The 17,438-nt window shown below is 51.1% G+C and overlaps 3 protein-coding genes across 4 annotated transcripts in view; all 3 read left to right on the top strand.

Annotated features, from left to right (window-relative positions):
• ESPL1 (extra spindle pole bodies like 1, separase) overlaps nucleotides 1-8,044 on the top strand; it is a 26,309-nt gene extending 18,265 nt beyond the window's left edge. For both annotated transcript variants that reach the window (XM_017861557.1, XM_017861558.1), the window contains exons 18-31: nucleotides 205-1,193; nucleotides 2,294-2,663; nucleotides 2,856-3,017; nucleotides 3,408-3,621; nucleotides 3,722-3,912; nucleotides 4,399-4,526; nucleotides 4,663-4,785; nucleotides 5,275-5,430; nucleotides 6,117-6,287; nucleotides 6,411-6,515; nucleotides 6,690-6,805; nucleotides 6,983-7,066; nucleotides 7,214-7,378; nucleotides 7,674-8,044. In XM_017861557.1, the coding sequence (XP_017717046.1) occupies nucleotides 205-1,193; nucleotides 2,294-2,663; nucleotides 2,856-3,017; nucleotides 3,408-3,621; nucleotides 3,722-3,912; nucleotides 4,399-4,526; nucleotides 4,663-4,785; nucleotides 5,275-5,430; nucleotides 6,117-6,287; nucleotides 6,411-6,515; nucleotides 6,690-6,805; nucleotides 6,983-7,066; nucleotides 7,214-7,378; nucleotides 7,674-7,875 (3,176 nt within the window). In that variant the 3' untranslated portion in view covers nucleotides 7,876-8,044. The remainder of the gene's footprint in view (nucleotides 1-204; nucleotides 1,194-2,293; nucleotides 2,664-2,855; nucleotides 3,018-3,407; nucleotides 3,622-3,721; nucleotides 3,913-4,398; nucleotides 4,527-4,662; nucleotides 4,786-5,274; nucleotides 5,431-6,116; nucleotides 6,288-6,410; nucleotides 6,516-6,689; nucleotides 6,806-6,982; nucleotides 7,067-7,213; nucleotides 7,379-7,673) is intronic.
• Nucleotides 8,045-10,413: 2,369 nt separating this feature from the next.
• On the top strand, nucleotides 10,414-15,446 carry PFDN5 (prefoldin subunit 5). The gene is made up of 6 exons (XM_017861514.1): nucleotides 10,414-10,742; nucleotides 10,943-11,045; nucleotides 11,348-11,379; nucleotides 13,228-13,302; nucleotides 13,423-13,528; nucleotides 15,265-15,446. Exons 1-6 carry the CDS (start codon nucleotides 10,671-10,673, stop codon nucleotides 15,339-15,341), a joined length of 465 nt encoding a protein of 154 aa, XP_017717003.1. The 5' UTR covers nucleotides 10,414-10,670; the 3' UTR covers nucleotides 15,342-15,446.
• Nucleotides 15,447-15,545: 99 nt separating this feature from the next.
• Nucleotides 15,546-17,438, top strand: part of MYG1 (MYG1 exonuclease) — a 9,077-nt gene continuing 7,184 nt past the window's right edge. The window contains exons 1-2 of the mRNA XM_017861513.1: nucleotides 15,546-15,949; nucleotides 16,146-16,258. Of these exons, the coding sequence (XP_017717002.1) occupies nucleotides 15,734-15,949; nucleotides 16,146-16,258 (329 nt within the window). The 5' untranslated portion in view covers nucleotides 15,546-15,733. The remainder of the gene's footprint in view (nucleotides 15,950-16,145; nucleotides 16,259-17,438) is intronic.

Genomic DNA, 17,438 nt, shown 5'->3' with positions numbered 1-17,438 from the left:
AAAAAAAAAAAAAAAAAAAAAAAATTTTTTACCTAAAAAATAAGCCATACTAATATTTGATATGTTATACAGTAATACATATATATATATATACATGTACATATATAAAACACGTATATTAGAGAGTTGGGCCCCAAAGTCGCTTAGGAAGTGCTTGATGCCATTTCTCCTTATTTTGTAATTCTTGTTCTGCCTTCTCCCCAGAGTTTGGTGGGGTGACTCAGCACCTGGACTCTGTGAAGAAGGTCCACCTGCAGAAGGGGAAGCAGCAGGCCCAGGTCCCCTGTCCTCCACAGCTCCCAGAGGAGGAGCTCTTCCTAAGAGGCCCTGCTCTAGAGCTGGTGGCCACTGTAGCCAAGGAGCCTGGCCCCATAGCACCTTCTACAAATTCCTCCCCAGACTTGAAAACCAAGCCCCAGCCCATACCCAACTTCCTGTCCCATTCACCCACCTGTGACTGCTCGCTGTGTGCCAGCCCTGTCCTCACAGCAGTCTGTCTGCGCTGGGTATTAGTCACAGCAGGGGTGAGGCTGGCCATGGGCCACCAGGCCCAGGGTCTGGATCTGCTGCAGGTCGTGCTGAAGGGCTGCCCTGAAGCCACCGAGCGCCTCACCCAAGCTCTCCAAGCTTCCCTGAATCATAAAACACCCCCCTCCTTGGTTCCAAGCCTCTTGGATGAGATCTTAGCTCAAGCATACACACTGTTGGCATTGGAGGGCCTGAGACAGCCATCAAACAAGAGCCTGCAAAAGGTTCTAGAGTCAGGGCTGAAGTTTGTAGCAGCACGGATACCCCAGCTGGAGCCCTGGCGAGCCAGCCTGCTCTTGATTTGGGCCCTCACAAAGCTAGCTGGCCTCAGCTGCTGTACTACCCAACTTTTTGCAAGCTCCTGGGGCTGGTGGCCACCATTAATAAAAAGTGTCCCTGGCTCAGAGCCCTCTAAGACTCAGAGCCAAAAACGTTCTGGACGAGGGCGCCAACAGGTAGCCTCTGCTCCCCTGCGCCTCAATAATACCTCTCAGAAAGGTCTGGAAGGTAGAGGACCGCCCTGCACACCTAGACCCCCAGGCCGGATCAAGCAAGCTGGCCCTCATGTCCCCTTCACCGTGTTTGAGGAAGTCTGCCCTACAAAGAGCACGCCTGAAGTTCCCCAGGCCCCCAGAGTACAACAGAGAGCCCAGACGCGCCTCAAGGTGAGGTGGGACTGTTGCTAGGTGGTGGTCATGGTGTTGGATGGGGTTATTCCTGGAGGAGAATGTTTTATAGAGCAGGTGTCCCTGTGGAATAGCAGGGTCCCCAGGGCCTAGTGGAACCTTAATCTCCTGCTATCTGCAGTACCCCAACATCTTGCTTTTTTGTTTGTTTTTTGTTGTTTTTCTGTTTTTTTGTTTTTTTTTTTTTTTTTTTGAGACGGAGTCTCGCCCTGTCACCGAGGCTGGAGAGCAGTGGCGCAATCTCAGCTCACTGCAGGCTCTGCCTCTCAGGTTCACACCATTCTCCTGCCTCAGCCTCCCAAGTAGCTGGGACTACAGGTGCCTGCCACCACGCCCGGCTAATTTTTTGTATTTTTAGTAGAGATGGGGTTTCACCGTGTTAGCCAGGATGGTCTTGATCTCCTGACCTCGTGATCCGCCCACCTCGGCCTCCCAAAGTGCTGGGATTACAGGTGTGAGGAGCCACCGTGCCCGGCCTTTTTTTTTTGAGACGGAGTCTCGTTCTGTCACCCAGGCTGGAGTGTAATGGCGTGATCTCGGCTTACTGCAATCTCCACCTCCTGGGTTAAAGCAATTCTGCCTCAGCCTCCTGAGCAGCTGGGATTACAGGCAGGTGCCACCACACCCAGCTTATTTATATATTTTTAGTAAATATAATATCATGGTTTCACCATGATGGCCAGGCTGGTCTCGAACTCCTGACCTCAGGTGATCCTCCTGCCTCAGCCTCCCAAAGTGCTGGGATTACAGACATGAACCACTGCACCAGGACAACATCTTTCACAGCAAGACCTAGTTCCAAGTCTCCCTTTGCTTCAGACAGAGACATTTTCCTTAACTCTAACGTTCCTTTTACCTTTTCATCCCACCTTCTGTTCCCTCCTTTTCTCTCTCCTTCCCCTTCCAAGAGTCGCTGCCCCTCATCTAGAGTGTTGGGTGTCATGTGGGAAGTTAGTTCTGAAATCTTCCATGGTCCTGTGGGACAGTGCCTGATGGTGCCTCCACTGCGCCACCTGCTGTCACAAGGTGTCTTGTCACTGAAGACCTCTTGGCCCTTCACCCTTTCCCTCTGATCTCAGGTGAACTTCAATGAAGACAGTGACTTGGAAGACCCTGTCTCAGCTGAGGCCTGGCTGGCAGAGGAGCCTAAGAGACGGGGCACTGCTTCCCGGGGCCAGGGGCGAGCAAGGAACGTCCTGAGCCTAAAGACAGATGCCGTGCTTGCCCCAGGTAGTGCCCCTGGGAATCCTGGCCTGAGTGGCAGAAGCCGGAGGGCCAAGAAGGTGGCATCAAGACATTGTGAGGAGCAGCGTCCCCAGAGGGCCAGTGACCAGGCCAGGCCTGGCCCTGAGATCATGAGGACCATCCCTGAGGAGGAACTGACTGACAACTGGAGAGAAATGAGCTTTGAGATCCTCAGGGCCTCTGATGGGGAAGACTCAGCCTTAGGTAAGCAAGGATGAGATGGAAGGTGCATGTTTTGGGGGTTTGTTCTGGGGCAAAGCACAAGCAGTAAGTGCTTCCAAGGAAGTACAGGAAGAATGCTCTTTTGCTGACTCTAAGGGAGTGGATTACAGAAGGAAGAACAAAGAGAATGGCAGGGGGAGGGAGCACTGTGAAAAAGGCCTGCTCTCTCCCCAGGTAGGAAGGCTCCAGCGCCAGACCCTGAGGCAGCTTCTGGAGAATGGGAGCTGCTGAGGCTGGATTCCAGCAAGAAGGAGCTGCCCAGCCCATGCCCAGACAAGGAGAGTGACAAGGACCTTGGTCCTCAGCTCCGGCTCCCCTCAGCCCCCATAGCCACTGGTGAATATGCAACCCCTGACGTTGGTCACTTCGAGAGGGCTGAGCTTCTAGAACTCTTGACCCCTCTGTCTTTCCAGGCTGGATTCTGATCTGGATCCAGTAGCCTGTGAACCTGTATTTGAACCCCAGCACTCTGTCTATGAGCTGTGTGCAGGTCACTTAACCTCTCCAAGCTTCTATTCCTTCTGTAAAAATGGGGTTTAGGGGGCACGGTGGAGTGAGTTGATGCCTGTTAGTTGCATGGCACCTCCTTTGGCACACTGCTCTTCATAAATGGTAGCTGCTATTTGCCATGTGGGAGATGAGATAGGGACTCTTCTTTCTTGGAAAGTTCCTGTCAACTATGAAATAAGGAATTCAGCTGTACCAAGTGTCCTGACATTCCTCTAGGTCTTTCTACCCTGGACTCCATCTGTGACTCCCTGAGTGTTGCTTTCCGGGGCATTAGTCACTGTCCTCCTAGTGGGCTCTATGCCCACCTCTGCCGCTTCCTGGCCCTGTGCCTGGGCCACCGGGATCCCTATGCCACTGCTTTCCTTGTCACCGAGTCTGTCTCCATCACCTGTCGCCACCAGCTGCTCACCCACCTCCACAGACAACTCAGGTGGGTGCCCACCATCCCCAAGACTCCTGCTGGGGCAGACTGGAGGGAGGGTCCAGACTTTGAAGGAAGGGGACCTCACCCCTCCCTGTGTTGCTTGCAGCAAGGCCCAGAAGTACCGAGGATCACTTGAAATAGCAGACCAGCTGCAGGGGCTGAGCCTTCAAGAGACGCCTGGAGATGTCCCCCTGGCCCGCATCCAGCGCCTCTTTTCCTTCAGGGCTTTGGGATCTGGCCACTTTCCCCAGCCTGAAAAGGAGAGTTTCCAGGAGCGCCTGGCTCTGATCCCCAGTGGTATGCGGGCAGGCTTCTGGCTGGCTCCTCTGTCCTCTTCTGCATCTTCTTACTGAGGAGCTGGGTGAAGGAGTTTTAGGCATTGGTTAGTTTACATCGATTTATGACCCTTATGTCATACCTTTTCACCTGTTAGCATCTTAAATCAGGAAGGTTTGTTGTTTTTTTAAACCTCAACTTTGAATTACCAGCAAATTCAGTGTCTTTCCTCAGAGGTGAGTTCAGATGCCTGGGGTCTTCTGAACTAACATGAAACATACACATGATTTGAGTACCTCACTTTGTTAGTTCCTGTGAGAAACACAAAGTACAGGACATGGTCTCTGTGCACAGGGAGCTATTAGGCAAGGGAGAGCACTTTGACCTCCAGTGACCAAGGAAGGCTTCTTGATGCTGTCTTGAGTGATGGACAGGGATTGAGTGCCCAAGACAGAGAAAGGAATTCTTTCAACAGCTGAATGATTCTGGCTGTATCCTGTTTGTCAGGGGTGACCGTGTGTGTGTTGGCCCTGGCCACCCTCCAGCCCGGAACCGTGGGCAACACCCTCCTATTGACCCGGCTGGAAAAGGACAGTCCCCCAGTCAGTGTGCAGATTCCCACTGGCCAGAACAAGGTAGGATTCCTGGGCCGTGGAGCGAAGTTGGGCTGGGTTGGGCTTTGGGTCAAGCTGCTCACATTCTGTGCTGGGAGAGGGAGAGAGATGGTGATCATGTGGACAGGCAGAGCTCTCACAGCGCCATCTCCCAAAGCTTCCTCTGCGTTCAGTTCTGAATGAGTTTGATGCCATCCAGAAGGCACAGAAAGAGAACAGCAGCTGTACTGACAAGCGAGAATGGTGGACGGGGCGGCTGGCACTGGACCACAGGATGGAGGTGTGTGCTCCGGGGGTGGGGTCAGGCCTGCCCTAGGAACGACCCGGGGGATCCCAGTGTCTTCTCTACCAGAGGGCCTGGGTCAGTGCTAAAGCCACTTCAAATCATTTCTGGAAGTGTAGACCTAAATTTAAAAATATGTCACCTGGGGAGAACTTCAGAGCCCTGAACTTGAAGAATATATGGGAATGGATATTTAAAGATATGCAGAAAAAAAAAGGACTTAAACCCAACTATCAGCTTCCCAGTTTTAGCTTTCATTGCCCACCTGTTAATATTTGTCACAACAGAGGGATAGATAATAGTCTGTACTCTCCCAGTCTCAGAAAATGAAAAAAGTTTGTAGATTCTTGCCTTCTATGACTAACAGAAAGATACGTAAGAGATATGCACGTTGGAAAACACATTTTCTCATCTCCAGAATGTCAGTGCCTGTGAGAAAGAAGCTCAGTTTCCTCTCGGACTAAAGGGTCTGCCCTCTGCATTCAGGTTCTCATCGCTTCCCTAGAGAAGTCTGTGTTGGGCTGCTGGAAGGGGCTGCTGCTGCCGTCCAGTGAGGAGCCCAGCCCTGCCCAGGAGGCCTCCCGCCTACAGGAGCTGCTACAGGAATGTGGCTGGAAATATCCTGACCCCACTCTGCTGAAAGTGAGTGAGGAAAGGAGGGAATGGGGCCAGGCCCAGTGGCTTGCACCTGTAATCCCAGCACTTCGGGAGGCCGAGGCAGGTGGATTGCTTGAGCTCAGGAGCTTGAGACCAGCCTGGCCAACAGGATGAAACCCTGTCTCTACGAAAATACAAAAATTCGCTGGGCGTGGTGGCCGGCACCTGTAATTCCAGCTACTTGGGAGGCTGCAGCAGAAGAATTGCTTGAACCCGGGAGGCAGAGGTTGCAGTGAGCTGAGATTGCTGCACTCCAGCCTGGGTGACAGAGCAAGACTCCATCTAAAAAAAGGACAGGCGCTGTGGCTTAGGCCTGTGATCCCAGCACTTCGGGAGGCTGAGGCGGGTGGATCATGAGGTCAAGAAGTGGAGACCATCCTGGCCAACAGGGTGAAACCCCATCTCTACTAAAAATACAAAACTTAGCTGGGCTTGGTGGCACGTGCCTGTAGTCCCAACTACTCGGGAGGCTGAGGCAGGAGAATCACTTGAACCCAGGAGGTGGAGGTTGCAGTGAGCCGAGATTGTGCCACTGCACTCCAGCCTGGGCAACAGAGCAACACACTATCTCAAAAAAAAGTAAAGCAGGGAAGGGGAAGAAACTGGACTTAATCCTTTCCCAGCAGCCATCATGAATGAAGATGGTGCTCACCACCACTGTTCCCCTGCAGATCATGCTCAGTGGTGCCGGTGCCCTCACCCCTCAGGACATTCAGGCCCTGGCCTATGGGCTCTGCCCAACCCAGCCAGAGCGAGCCCAGGAGCTCCTGAATGAGGCAGTAGGACGTCTACAGGGCCTGACAGTACCAAGCAATAGCCACCTTGTCTTGGTCCTAGACAAGGTAAGGAGCTGGGGCAGAGGGGCAGTGTCTAGTGGGGAGTGAGTACCAACTCATCCCCATGCCCCTTCTGACTTCTGCATATACCTGGCTGGGGACAGTAACCTCTTACTGCTTTTTGCCCAGGACTTGCAGAAGCTGCCATGGGAAAGCATGCCCAGCCTCCAGGCACTGCCTGTCACCCGGCTGCCCTCCTTCCGCTTCCTACTCAGCTACTCCATCATCAAAGAGGTGGGGTTCAGGGAGTGGTGTCTGGGGATGACTGGCAATTGGGGAAGACCTCAACAAAGAAGGGCAAAGAAACCTGGGAAGAGAGGCGAGGGTCCTAGGAATGGCTCAGACATGGAAAGGGGCTTGGGCCTCTTGATGAGACAAGCATCCTAATCACCAGTGTCTCCTCCTCAGTATGGGGCCTCGCCAGTGCTGAGTCAAGGGGTGGATCCGCGAAGTACCTTCTATGTCCTGAACCCTCACAATAACCTGTCAAGCACAGAGGAGCAATTTCGAGCCAATTTCAGCAGGTCAGGGGCACGAAGACAAGAAGAGTGGGGAAGGGTAGACAACACACAGGGGCAACAAGCCTTTTCTCCAGAAACAGCTGTTGCAGCCCACCTTCTATTTAATGATCCCTCTGCCGTCTTTGCCATCTGACCCCTGCCATGCATTTCCCTATTCTCACTCCCGCCTTTTCTCTGCAGTGAAGCTGGCTGGAGAGGAGTGGTTGGGGAGGTGCCGAGACCCGAACAGGTGCAGGAAGCCCTGACACAGCATGATTTGTATATGTGAGTGCTTAAGGCAGGGATGTGGGGAGAGGGCAGTCCTGAGGATGGTATCACCATGGGTTGCTTTGGGACTTGAGAGCCTCTGGAGACAAAGGCAGAGGCCAGGTACTACTAGCTCAAGACTCATCTCACCTCCTTCTGCCTTAGCTATGCAGGGCATGGGGCTGGTGCCCGCTTCCTTGACGGGCAGGCTGTCCTGCGGCTGAGCTGCCGGGCAGTGGCCCTGCTGTTTGGCTGTAGCAGTGCGGCCCTGGCTGTGCATGGAAACCTGGAGGGGGCTGGCATCGTGCTCAAGTACATCATGGCTGGTTGGTGAGTCTCCAAGGGCAAGACCCATCCTAGGGCACTAAGACTCCTGCCCTCACCCCAGGTTCTTTCCCAGGTCTGAATCCTGCCTCTCTTGTGCCCCATTTTCCTCCTATCCCTAGTTCCGTGGCATGCCTGGACCATTTAACCCTTAGCTCCCATCTATTCTTCTCTTGTAACCAAGGGCCAAAGGAGTTTCTCATTGGTTCAATCCTCTCTACTCAGCCACCCCACCACCAATGGTGTTTTCCTATGTATTCTGTTTTAGAGCCCTTACTTTATATTTCTTTTCTTTTCCCAGCCCCTTGTTTCTGGGTAATCTCTGGGATGTGACTGATCGTGATATTGACCGCTACACGGAAGCTCTGCTGCAGGGCTGGCTTGGAGCAGGCCCGGGGGCCCCCCTTCTCTACTATGTAAACCAGGCCCGCCAAGCTCCCAGACTCAAGTATCTTATTGGGGCTGCCCCTGTAGCCTATGGTTTGCCTGTCTCTCTGCGGTAAGCCCATGGAGCTGTCTTTCTGATGCTGGAAGCCTCATACCTGTCCTACCTCCAAGGTTAGATTTAATCCTTAGGATAACTCTTTTAACGTGACTTTCCCCAGTGTTTTATATGAAACATTTCCTTTTGATTTAACTTCAATATAATAAAGATACATCATTTAAACCTTGTTTTGTGTAGTTTATCTGAGAACATTTAAAGACACGTCATGACTGCCCCCCTTCCTGCTATGTGGTACTGTACGCTGACAGGAACAGCTTACAGGGGATCAAGTTTGAGTGCCTGGGGAAGAAAGACAAAGACACAGGACAAAGCCTGCTGGGCCTGGCTGGGCCTCAGCAGACAAATCTGGAGGAGAAAGGGGCATCAAAATGCTAAGTAGAGACAGGCCCAATGAAGGGTAGTGATAGACCCGTTGAGAGTGTTTTGGCCAGGTACCATCTGTCCATCCTTTCTTCCTGCCTCAGGTATCCTTGGAGTGGCACTAGTGTTGTGTTGTTGTTGTTTTTGTTTTGTTTTGTTTTGTTTTGTTTTTTGAGACAGTCTTGCTCTGTTGCCCAGGCTGGAGTGTAGTGGCACAATCTTGGCTCTGCAACCTCTGCCTGCCGGGTTCAAGCGATTCTCCTGCTTCAACCTCCCGAGTAGCTGGGACTACAGGCACATGCCACCACGTCCCACTAATTTTTGTATTTTTAGTAGAGGCAGGGTTTCACCATATTGGCCAGGCTGGTCTCAAACTCCTGACCTTGTGATCCGCCCTTCTCAGCCTTCCAAAAGTGCTGGGATTACAGGTGTGAGTCACCATGCCCAGCCATGGCACTAGTTTTAATGCCTCAGTTGCCCTGCCTCCCTCCTAAGTAGATGTTAAAGGCTACTGCTGTCTGCCCATGTACACCTGTTACACTTACCAATGTGTAACTTTAGCAGTAGAGTGTGGATCTGTGAAGTTCTAGTGTGGTTTTTCTCTTCAGTTGTTAAGCTCAAGGGAAGCAAATATCTTACTCTCACGTATTCCTCACGTATAGCACATGGTAATTTTTTTTTTTTTTTTTTTTTTTTGAGACAGTCTGGCTCTGTTGCCCAGGCTGGAGTGCAGTGGCGCATCTCAGCTCACTGCAAGCTCCGCCTCCCGGGTTCACGCCATTCTGCCTCAGCCTACCGAGTAGCTGGGACTACAGGCGCTCCCCACCATGCCTAGCTAATTTTTTGTATTTTTATTAGAGATGGGGTTTCACCGTGTTAGCCAGGATGGTCTTGATCTCCTGANGACTTAAATTTCCCCTTGTCTTAGACTCAAAACAGTCATATTCTGTATCTACTTTTGAATCCTTTCCCTAAATTTTAATTCCATCTATTTTTATTTACCTAGTAGCCTTAACTGCAGTGTTTTTTGTTTTTTTGTTGGTTGTTGTTTTTTTTTTTAGACAGTCTGGCTCTGTTGCCCAGGCTGGAGTGCAGTGGCGCATCTCAGCTCACTGCAAGCTCCGCCTCCCGGGTTCACGCCATTCTGCCTCAGCCTACCGAGTAGCTGGGACTACAGGCGCTCCCCACCATGCCTAGCTAATTTTTTGTATTTTTATTAGAGATGGGGTTTCACCGTGTTAGCCAGGATGGTCTTGATCTCCTGACCTCGTGATCTGCCTGCCTCGGCCTCCCAAAGTGCTGGGATTACAGGCGTGAGCCACTGCGCCGTCTTTTTTTTTTTTTTTTTAAGAGACAGAGTCTAGCTCTGTTGCTAGAGTGCACAATCACAGCCTACTACAGCCTCCAACTCTGCAGCTCAAGCAATCCTCCCACCTCAGCCTCCCGTGTAGCTGGGACTACAGGCATATGCCACCAGCCCGGCTAACTTTTGTATTTTTTGTAGAGACGGGGTGTCGCCGTGTTGCCCAGGCTGGCCTCAAACTCCTGGGCTCAAGTGATCTGCCCTTCTCTGCCTCCCAAAGTGCTGGAATTGCAGGAATGAGCCACCATGCCCGGCCAAAACATTTTATTGATTAATTTGTGCTCTATGTGTTGACAATGGTGCTTCCTTGCTGTTCTCCCACCAACTCACTGGCAACGGGTTATAAACCCTTTTTCAGATTCTACTACGTGTTAGCCTACTTCCTGCTGGGGGAAGATGGTCATAGCGAGAGGGGAAGAATTGGTTCAGTGATGAGAACATGGTTGGTTCCTGCCTTCAACAAGCTTTCAGTCTAATGCCTGATTTTTTCAAGGACAATTCAGAACGGTCTGACAAGGGATTTTTTTGTTGTTGTTTGTTTTTTTCCTGCCTTTCGGCCGTTGTTGTTTGTTTTTTTTTCCTGCCTTTCGGCCTCAGAGGCCATCTGGGAAAAATAGTTTAGAATTTTCCTGCCATTTCCGTGCTGTGCGGGGAGGAACATTTGAAATCGGACGTGGCGGGGTACCAGCAGGCAGCACAAGCAGGTGGGGTAGAGAGGGGCAGGGCGAGGCCCCAGGAGCCGTCACCATAGCAACCCAGCCTGCTTTCTAGTAGCTTATACCACCCACGTGGAGTAGCATACACTGCTTTGTAATATCGTGGTTGTGTCGTGAGAACTTTAAGATTTTGCAGTTCCTTATGGGCAGGAGTCCTGTTTGCTGCTACTTTACTGTACTAGGCTTAGGATATTTTATGAAAATAACTCACAGATCAGCCTCCTTCCCTTCCGGGACAGAGGATCATAGAGCTGTATGGCGCAGCGAGGCCTCCTGGCGCCATCGAGACGCGCAGAGGACGGCTAGAGCGTTGCTCGCCGAGGGACTTCCTCTTTGTTAGTCCTCCTTCCCAATATGGCGCAGTCTATTAACATCACGGAGCTGAATCTGCCGCAGCTAGAAATGCTCAAGAACCAGCTGGACCAGGTAGTGACGGGCCCCATAGGAACCTCTTTCCCGCTCTACATCCCCTCTGCCCACGCGTACTTCCTGGCGCCCGGTCCCAAGTTGGGAGCCTACCTTTCCCAGGCGAAACCTCTATCCGGTCCCAGGACCCGCCCCCTCCCCGGCCGCTCTCCCTTTTCCCCATAGCCCTCTCATTGACCCGCTATACCCGTCCTCTGTAGGAAGTGGAGTTCTTGTCCACGTCCATTGCCCAGCTGAAAGTGGTACAGACCAAGTATGTGGAAGCCAAGGACTGTCTGAACGTGCTGAACAAGAGCAACGAGGGTATGGGGTAGGGGGGTGAGGGCAACCTAAAGTGGCAAGCCTGCTTCTCTCGTCCCACCTCCTAATCCGGTTTTTCTTACCTGAAACGAGAAAATCCATTACATATCGTATACTGCTTCATGAACCCTTTGCATGTTGCCTACCTAGAATTGAAATGTACAGGACATTCCTCTGCTTCTATTGCCCCTGTTTCCGTTCTTTTCACACCGTCTCTGGGTGCTGTGCCCTCTTGGAACTCTCTTTAACGTCTTACATTGGAGCCGCTAACCTTCCCCAGGTGTTTGTCTTCATTGCTTTCACAGGGAAAGAATTACTTGTCCCACTGACGAGTTCTGTATCCTTTCCACAGGAACGGCTACCTGCTGCCTTCTCCCTTTCTCCCTCACTCCCCCAAAAAGCGGGGAGGGGGATTGTTTTGATTACTTCAGTACTTCAGATTATCCTCTCCCCACAATGATTTTGATAACACCTTTTTTTTTTTTTTTTTTTTTTTTTAAGACAGAATCTTGCTCTCGCCCAGACTGGAGTGCAGTGGTGTGATCTCGGCTCACTGTAACCTCCGCCTCCCGGGTTCAAGAGATTCTTCTGCCTCAGTCTCCCGAGTAGCTGGGACTGTGGGCACGCGCCACCACGACCGGCTAATTTTTGTATTATTAGTAGGGATGGGGTTTCACCATATTGGCCAGGCTAGTCTAGAACTCCTGACCTCGTGATCTGCCTGCCTTGGCCTCCCAAAGTGCTAGGATTACAGGCGTGAGCCACTGCCCCCGGCCAAGAGTACTCTTATTTCACACTTTGTAGCTCTTTTTATCTAACTTCACACCAACATCCAGCTAATGCCTTGTGAACACCAAGGAGTATGTATAGTTGAGATGTAATATTTCCCTTTGCTATTTGAGAACATTAATATGGAGATAAACCTGGTGGTTTACACTTTGCTAATATCTTAGAAGATACAGGCAATAGACAAAAATAGGAGGATATAGGAACAGGGAGGTTGCTCTGTTAATTGTGGCTCATTTCTTTTTTTTTTTCGCTCTGTCACCTGGGCTGGAGTGCGATGGCCGGATCTCAGCTCACTGCAAGCTCCGCCTTCCGGGTTTACTCCATTCTCGTGCCTCAGTCTCCTGAGTAGCTGGGACTACAGGTGCCCGCCACCTCGCCCGCCTAGTTTTTTTTGTATTTTTTATTTGAGACAGGGTTTCACCGTGTTAGCCAGGATGGTCTCGATCTCCTGACCTCATGATCTGCCCGTCTCGGCCTCCCAAAGTGCTGGGATTACAGGCTTGAGCCCCCGCGCCCAGCCTCATTGTGGCTCATTTCTAAACTGTCACTAAGAAACCTGGATTGTGTCCACTTGTTCAGTGTTTTACTTGAATGAGCAAGTTATAGCAGTAGGGCACCTTTAATCTGTAGTCTGAGAACTGACAGGCTAAAAGGAGCACAGGAATAGTAGTGTAGTAGGGAATGGTTAAAAAAAAAAAAAAATTAGCCAGGCATGGTTGCTCACGCCTGTAATCCCCAGCACTTTGGGAGGCCAAGGCTGGCAGATCACCTGAGGTCAGGAGTTCAAGATCAGTCTGGCTGACATGGTGAATCCCCGTCTCTACTAAATATACAAAAATTAGCCGGGCGTGGTGGCACACACTTGTGATCCCAACTACTCCGGAGGCTGAGACAGAAGAATCACTTTAACCCGGGAGGCGGAGGTTGCAGTGAGCCAATAGCGCGCCACTGCACTCCAGCCTGGGCGACAGAGCAAAGACTCTGTCTCAAAAAACAAACAAACAAAAAATTAACTTCGGTAGGAATTATCTACTTCATGATTGAGGGTGTTAAGGGAAATGAGGCTGGCTTTCCACTTATAGTACTCTACAACAGTAGGAAAACATTATATATAGTCTTTCTGATGGGGCTAATGAGAAGAATCGCAAGAACTGCTTAGAGGGTGAGAGATGGGATGAGGTAGAACAAGAGGGTGTTCCAGCATACATCATTTTCTCCTTAAAGAACCAATTTCTCTGTCTTCTTTCCATTTGGAGTTATTGTTCTGAGGCCTCCAGATTATTCAGTCCTTATGCCTTGAAGCTTTTTGGAAAAGGGTCTTTGGAGGCCAAGCAGGCTGGCTGGCGGAATCATGGCTCATGCTGGGCTACTTTTTGCCTTAATACTTGCTTCTCAGATGTATGTCCCTGGGAAGCTGCATGATGTGGAACATGTGCTCATCGATGTGGGAACTGGGTACTATGTAGAGAAGGTGAGTGAGAGCATGTGGATACCCCTCTGAACAGGGAAGGGAAATTTAGGGGAAGCTCTAGAGTGCAACATGGCCAGAGGGAGTCTCCTTTTAGCCCCTCATTCACCTCTGACCTTGTAGACAGCTGAGGATGCCAAGGACTTCTTCAAGAGGAAGATAGATTTTCTAACCAAACAGATGGAGAAAATCCAACCAGCTCTTCAGGAGAAGCATGCCATGAAACAGGGTAAGTTTTTCCTGGGGCACCTCTTGACCCTCTCTATCTCCATGATAACATGGATTGCAGAGTGAACCACGGGGGTGTCCCCTTTGCTGGAGTAAAACTACGTCTTAGTTTCTCTTTGGAATCTTTAGAATCTGTGTATTGCATAATCACTATCTGTAGATTCCTGGGTTGAGTGTTTGAGAAATTTAGAGGAAGGAAATCATGTTTCTGCTTTGGTGGAGCTCCTATTTAATGAGGATGGAATGGGGGAATGAGATGAACACACAGGAAGGAATCATGATCCAAATGAACTAAATACCAGCAATTATAACCCTGACTGCACATAAGAATCACTCAGGAAGTTTTTTTTTTTTTTTTTTTTTGAGACGGAGTCTCGCTCTGTCGCCCAGGCTGGAGTGCAGTGGCCGGATCTCAGCTCACTGCAAGCTCCGCCTCCCGGGTTCACGCCATTCTCCTGCCTCAGCCTCCCGAGTAGCTGGGACTACAGGCGCCTGCCACCTCGCCCGGCTAGTTTTTTGTATTTTTTAGTAGAGACGGGGGTTTCACCATGTTAACCAGGATGGTCTTGATCTCCTGACCTCGTGATCCGCCCGTCTCGGCCTCCCAAAGTGCTGGGATTACAGGCTTGAGCCACCGCGCCCGGCCTAGGAAGTTTAAAAAGAAAGCCTGGGTCCGTTCCAGATTGACTAAATCAACTTGGAAGTCAAGGGAGGGGAAGTTGTACCAAGGTCTGTTTTTTTTTGTTTTTGTAAAAAGCTCCCCTCTGTTACAATCAGGATTCAGAACCAGTGTTCCAGAGGTAAAAATCTTTCCACATTATAGTTTTCTGATTACGTCAGACTCATTTAATACCAAGTGTGTTCGTTTTTATATCTCTGATTAGCAGGGGTTTTTTTTCCCGAGACAGTCTCATTCTCACCACACCCAGCTGTGGTTAACATATTGATTGATGCATTGTAGACCCTAAATTTGTGTTAGCGACCCCACAGTGGATCACTGAGTTAAAGTTTTATTAACAGTGCCAGACGCGGTGGCTGACGCCTGTAATCTCAGCGCTTTGGGAAGCCGAGGCAGGTGGATCACCTGAGGTCAGGAGTTCAAGACCAGCCTGGCCACCATGGTGAAACCCCATCTCTACTAAAAATACAAAGTTAACCTGGGCATGGTGGTGCATGCCTGTAATCCCAGCTATTCGGGAGGATGAGGCAGGAGAATCGCTTGAACCCCGGAGGCGGAGGTTGCAGTGAGCCAAGGTCATGCCACTGCACTCCAGCCTGGGTGACAAGAGCAAGATTCCATCTCAAAAAAACAAAAAAGTTGGCTGGGCACGGTGGCTCAAGCCTGTAATCCCAGCACTTTGGAAGGCCAAGACGGGCGGATCACGAGGTCAGGAGATCGAGACCATCCTGGCCAACACGGTGAAACCCCGTCTCTATTAAAAAAATACAAAAAAAACTAGCCGGGCGAGGTGGCAGACGCCTGTAGTCCCAGCTACTCGGGAGGCTGAGGCAGGAGAATGGCGTAAACCCGACTTAGAGTGAGCCGAGATCCAGCCACTGCACTCCAGCCTGGGCGACAGAGCCAGACTCTGTCTCAAAAAAAAAACAAAAACAAAAAACGTTTTATTAACAAACTGTAGTTAGTTGTCCACCTGTCCTTAAACTTGCCTGTAACTTCTCCTTAACTCTAGGTTCTCCTTTTTGCTCCTAACCTTTGACGCTTCTTTTTTTCCACAGCTGTCATGGAAATGATGAGTCAGAAGATTCAGCAGCTGACAGCCCTGGGAGCAGCTCAGGCTACTGCTAAGGCCTGAGAGTTTTTGCAGAAATGGGGCAGAGGGACCCGGCTTTGGGCATGGCTTCCTGGTGCTGGGAAGGGTCTTGTGTTTAATGCCAATAAATGTGCCAGCTGGGCAGAATGTTGGTCTTTTCTTGGATTAAGCAAGGGACTGGTGATGAGATGGGGGGGGTGGTCGAGAGTGTGGGCCCTGCCCCAGAGACTGATGCACAGGGTTGATGCGGTGCTCCTCTTGGAGGCTCCACCGCAGGGCCCTTTGACCAGCTGGAAGAAATCCTAGGCTGGGAGTGAGCTGCTGCTCACTCTGCGGAGCTGGTTGCCAAGGCAACGGTTGGCAAGCGGAAGTGGAGCTGCGCTGGCGCTTTCCCTTCCGGGTCGGCCCTCCTGCCTCCCTGCTGGGAGAGTCTTATGGGACACCGCTTCCTGCAGGGCCTTTTAACGCTGCTGCTGCCGCCGCCACCCATCTGTACCCGGCACCGCATGCTCGGCCTAGAGTCCGTCCCGCCCCCAAAACGACCCCGCAGCAAACTCATGGCATCGCCCCGAATCGGGACGCACAATGGCACCTTCCACTGCGACGAGGCACTGGCATGCGCACTGCTTCGCCTCCTGCCGGAGTACCGGGTACGGTTCGCAAAAAGTGACCCTGACACTGCGTGCATGCATGCCTCCGGGGTGGATGGCATTCCGCCAACAGGGTCCCTCCGATAGCGCGGGGCATCCCAAGCACCCTTCCTACCCACCCTGTCTCCCTGAAGTCCAACTTTAATCTCCTACCCGGCGACCCCCGGCAGCCCCTTCACCCCTGTGTACCTCGCAGGATGCAGAGATTGTGCGGACCCGGGATCCCGAAAAACTCGCTTCCTGTGACATCGTGGTGGACGTGGGGGGCGAGTACGACCCTCGGAGACACCGATATGACCATCACCAGAGGTAGGTTTTCAGATACCATTTATTTAACTTCCTTGACCTCAGCTTTCCTCTGTGCTCCAATTCAGCCATCCACTGCCGTGGTCCGCGTCAGCGAAAATAACTGCCTCATCGTTGAAATCAAACTCCCACTAGGACTACACCATCCTTCAGCCCTGCCTGTTCTTCACCCATCTCCTTGGCCTGGGACCTCCCTTGGTTCCCAGGGAGTCCCTCAGGCCCCTTATCTCATCTCCTTCCTTAGCCAAGGCTTTTTTCCCACCAGCGACTTCATCACCCTGAAGGGGTGGCCTGCCCCGCCCCACCTGTGGGCGTTTCTCCTCAGGTGGAACCAGAGACTTGAGAAAAGAAATGAGACACAGAGACAAAGTATAGAGAAAGAAAATGTGGGCCCAGGAGACCAGCACTCAGCATACAGGGGACCTGCCCCGGCACCAGTCTCTGAGTTCCCTCAGTATTTATTGATCATTATCTTTACTATCTTTTAGAAAAAGGGGAAGTGGCAGGACAATAGGGTCATAGCAGGGAGAAGCTCAGCAGAAAGACATGTGAATAAAGATCTCTGTGACATGTATAAGTTTAAGGAAAAGTACTGTGCCTTGATGTGCATATGCAAACATCTCCATAAACATTTTCAGTGCATAAAGAGCAGCATTGCGGCTAGCACGTCCCACCTCCAGCCCTAAGACGGTTTTCTCCTATCTCAGTAAATAGACTATCACATGGGGACAAACCTTGGACAATACCTAGCTTTCCTAGGCAGAGGTCCCTGTGGCTTTCCGCAGTGTTTGTGTCCGTGGGTACCTGAGATTAGAGAATGGTGATGACTTTTGACAAGCATACTGCCTTCAGGCACTGGTTTAACAAAGTACATGCTGCACAGCCCCAAATCCATTAAACCTTGAGTCACCACAGCACAAGTCTCTGCAAGGACAGGGTTGAGGGTAGGGTTACAGATTAACAGCATCTCAAGGCGGAAGAATTTTTCTTAGTACAGAACAAAATGGAGTCTCTTATGTCTACTTCTTTTTTTTTTTTTTTTTTGAGACGGAGTCTCACTCTGTCGCCCAGGCTGGAGTGCAGTGGCCGGATCTCAGCTCACTGCAAGCTCCGCCTCCCGGGTTTATGCCATTCTCCTGCCTCAGCCTCCTGAGTAGCTGGGACTACAGGCGCCCGCCACCTC

The sequence above is a fragment of the Rhinopithecus bieti genome, unplaced genomic scaffold, assembly GCF_001698545.2.
Source record: "Rhinopithecus bieti isolate Rb0 unplaced genomic scaffold, ASM169854v2 scaffold_56806, whole genome shotgun sequence".
Taxonomy (NCBI): Eukaryota; Metazoa; Chordata; class Mammalia; order Primates; family Cercopithecidae; genus Rhinopithecus; species Rhinopithecus bieti.
This window is presented reverse-complemented; position numbering and strand designations above follow the sequence as displayed.

Coding starts and splice junctions, on each gene's coding strand:
- PFDN5 (XM_017861514.1), top strand. CDS start 10,671: ATGGCGCAGTCTATTAACATCACGGAGCTGAATCTGCCGCAGCTAGAA. Junction 11,380..13,227: donor TTGTCCCACTGACGAGTTCT/GTATCCTTTCCA, acceptor CTTGCTTCTCAG/ATGTATGTCCCTGGGAAGCT. Junction 13,529..15,264: donor GAAGCATGCCATGAAACAGG/GTAAGTTTTTCC, acceptor TTTTTTCCACAG/CTGTCATGGAAATGATGAGT.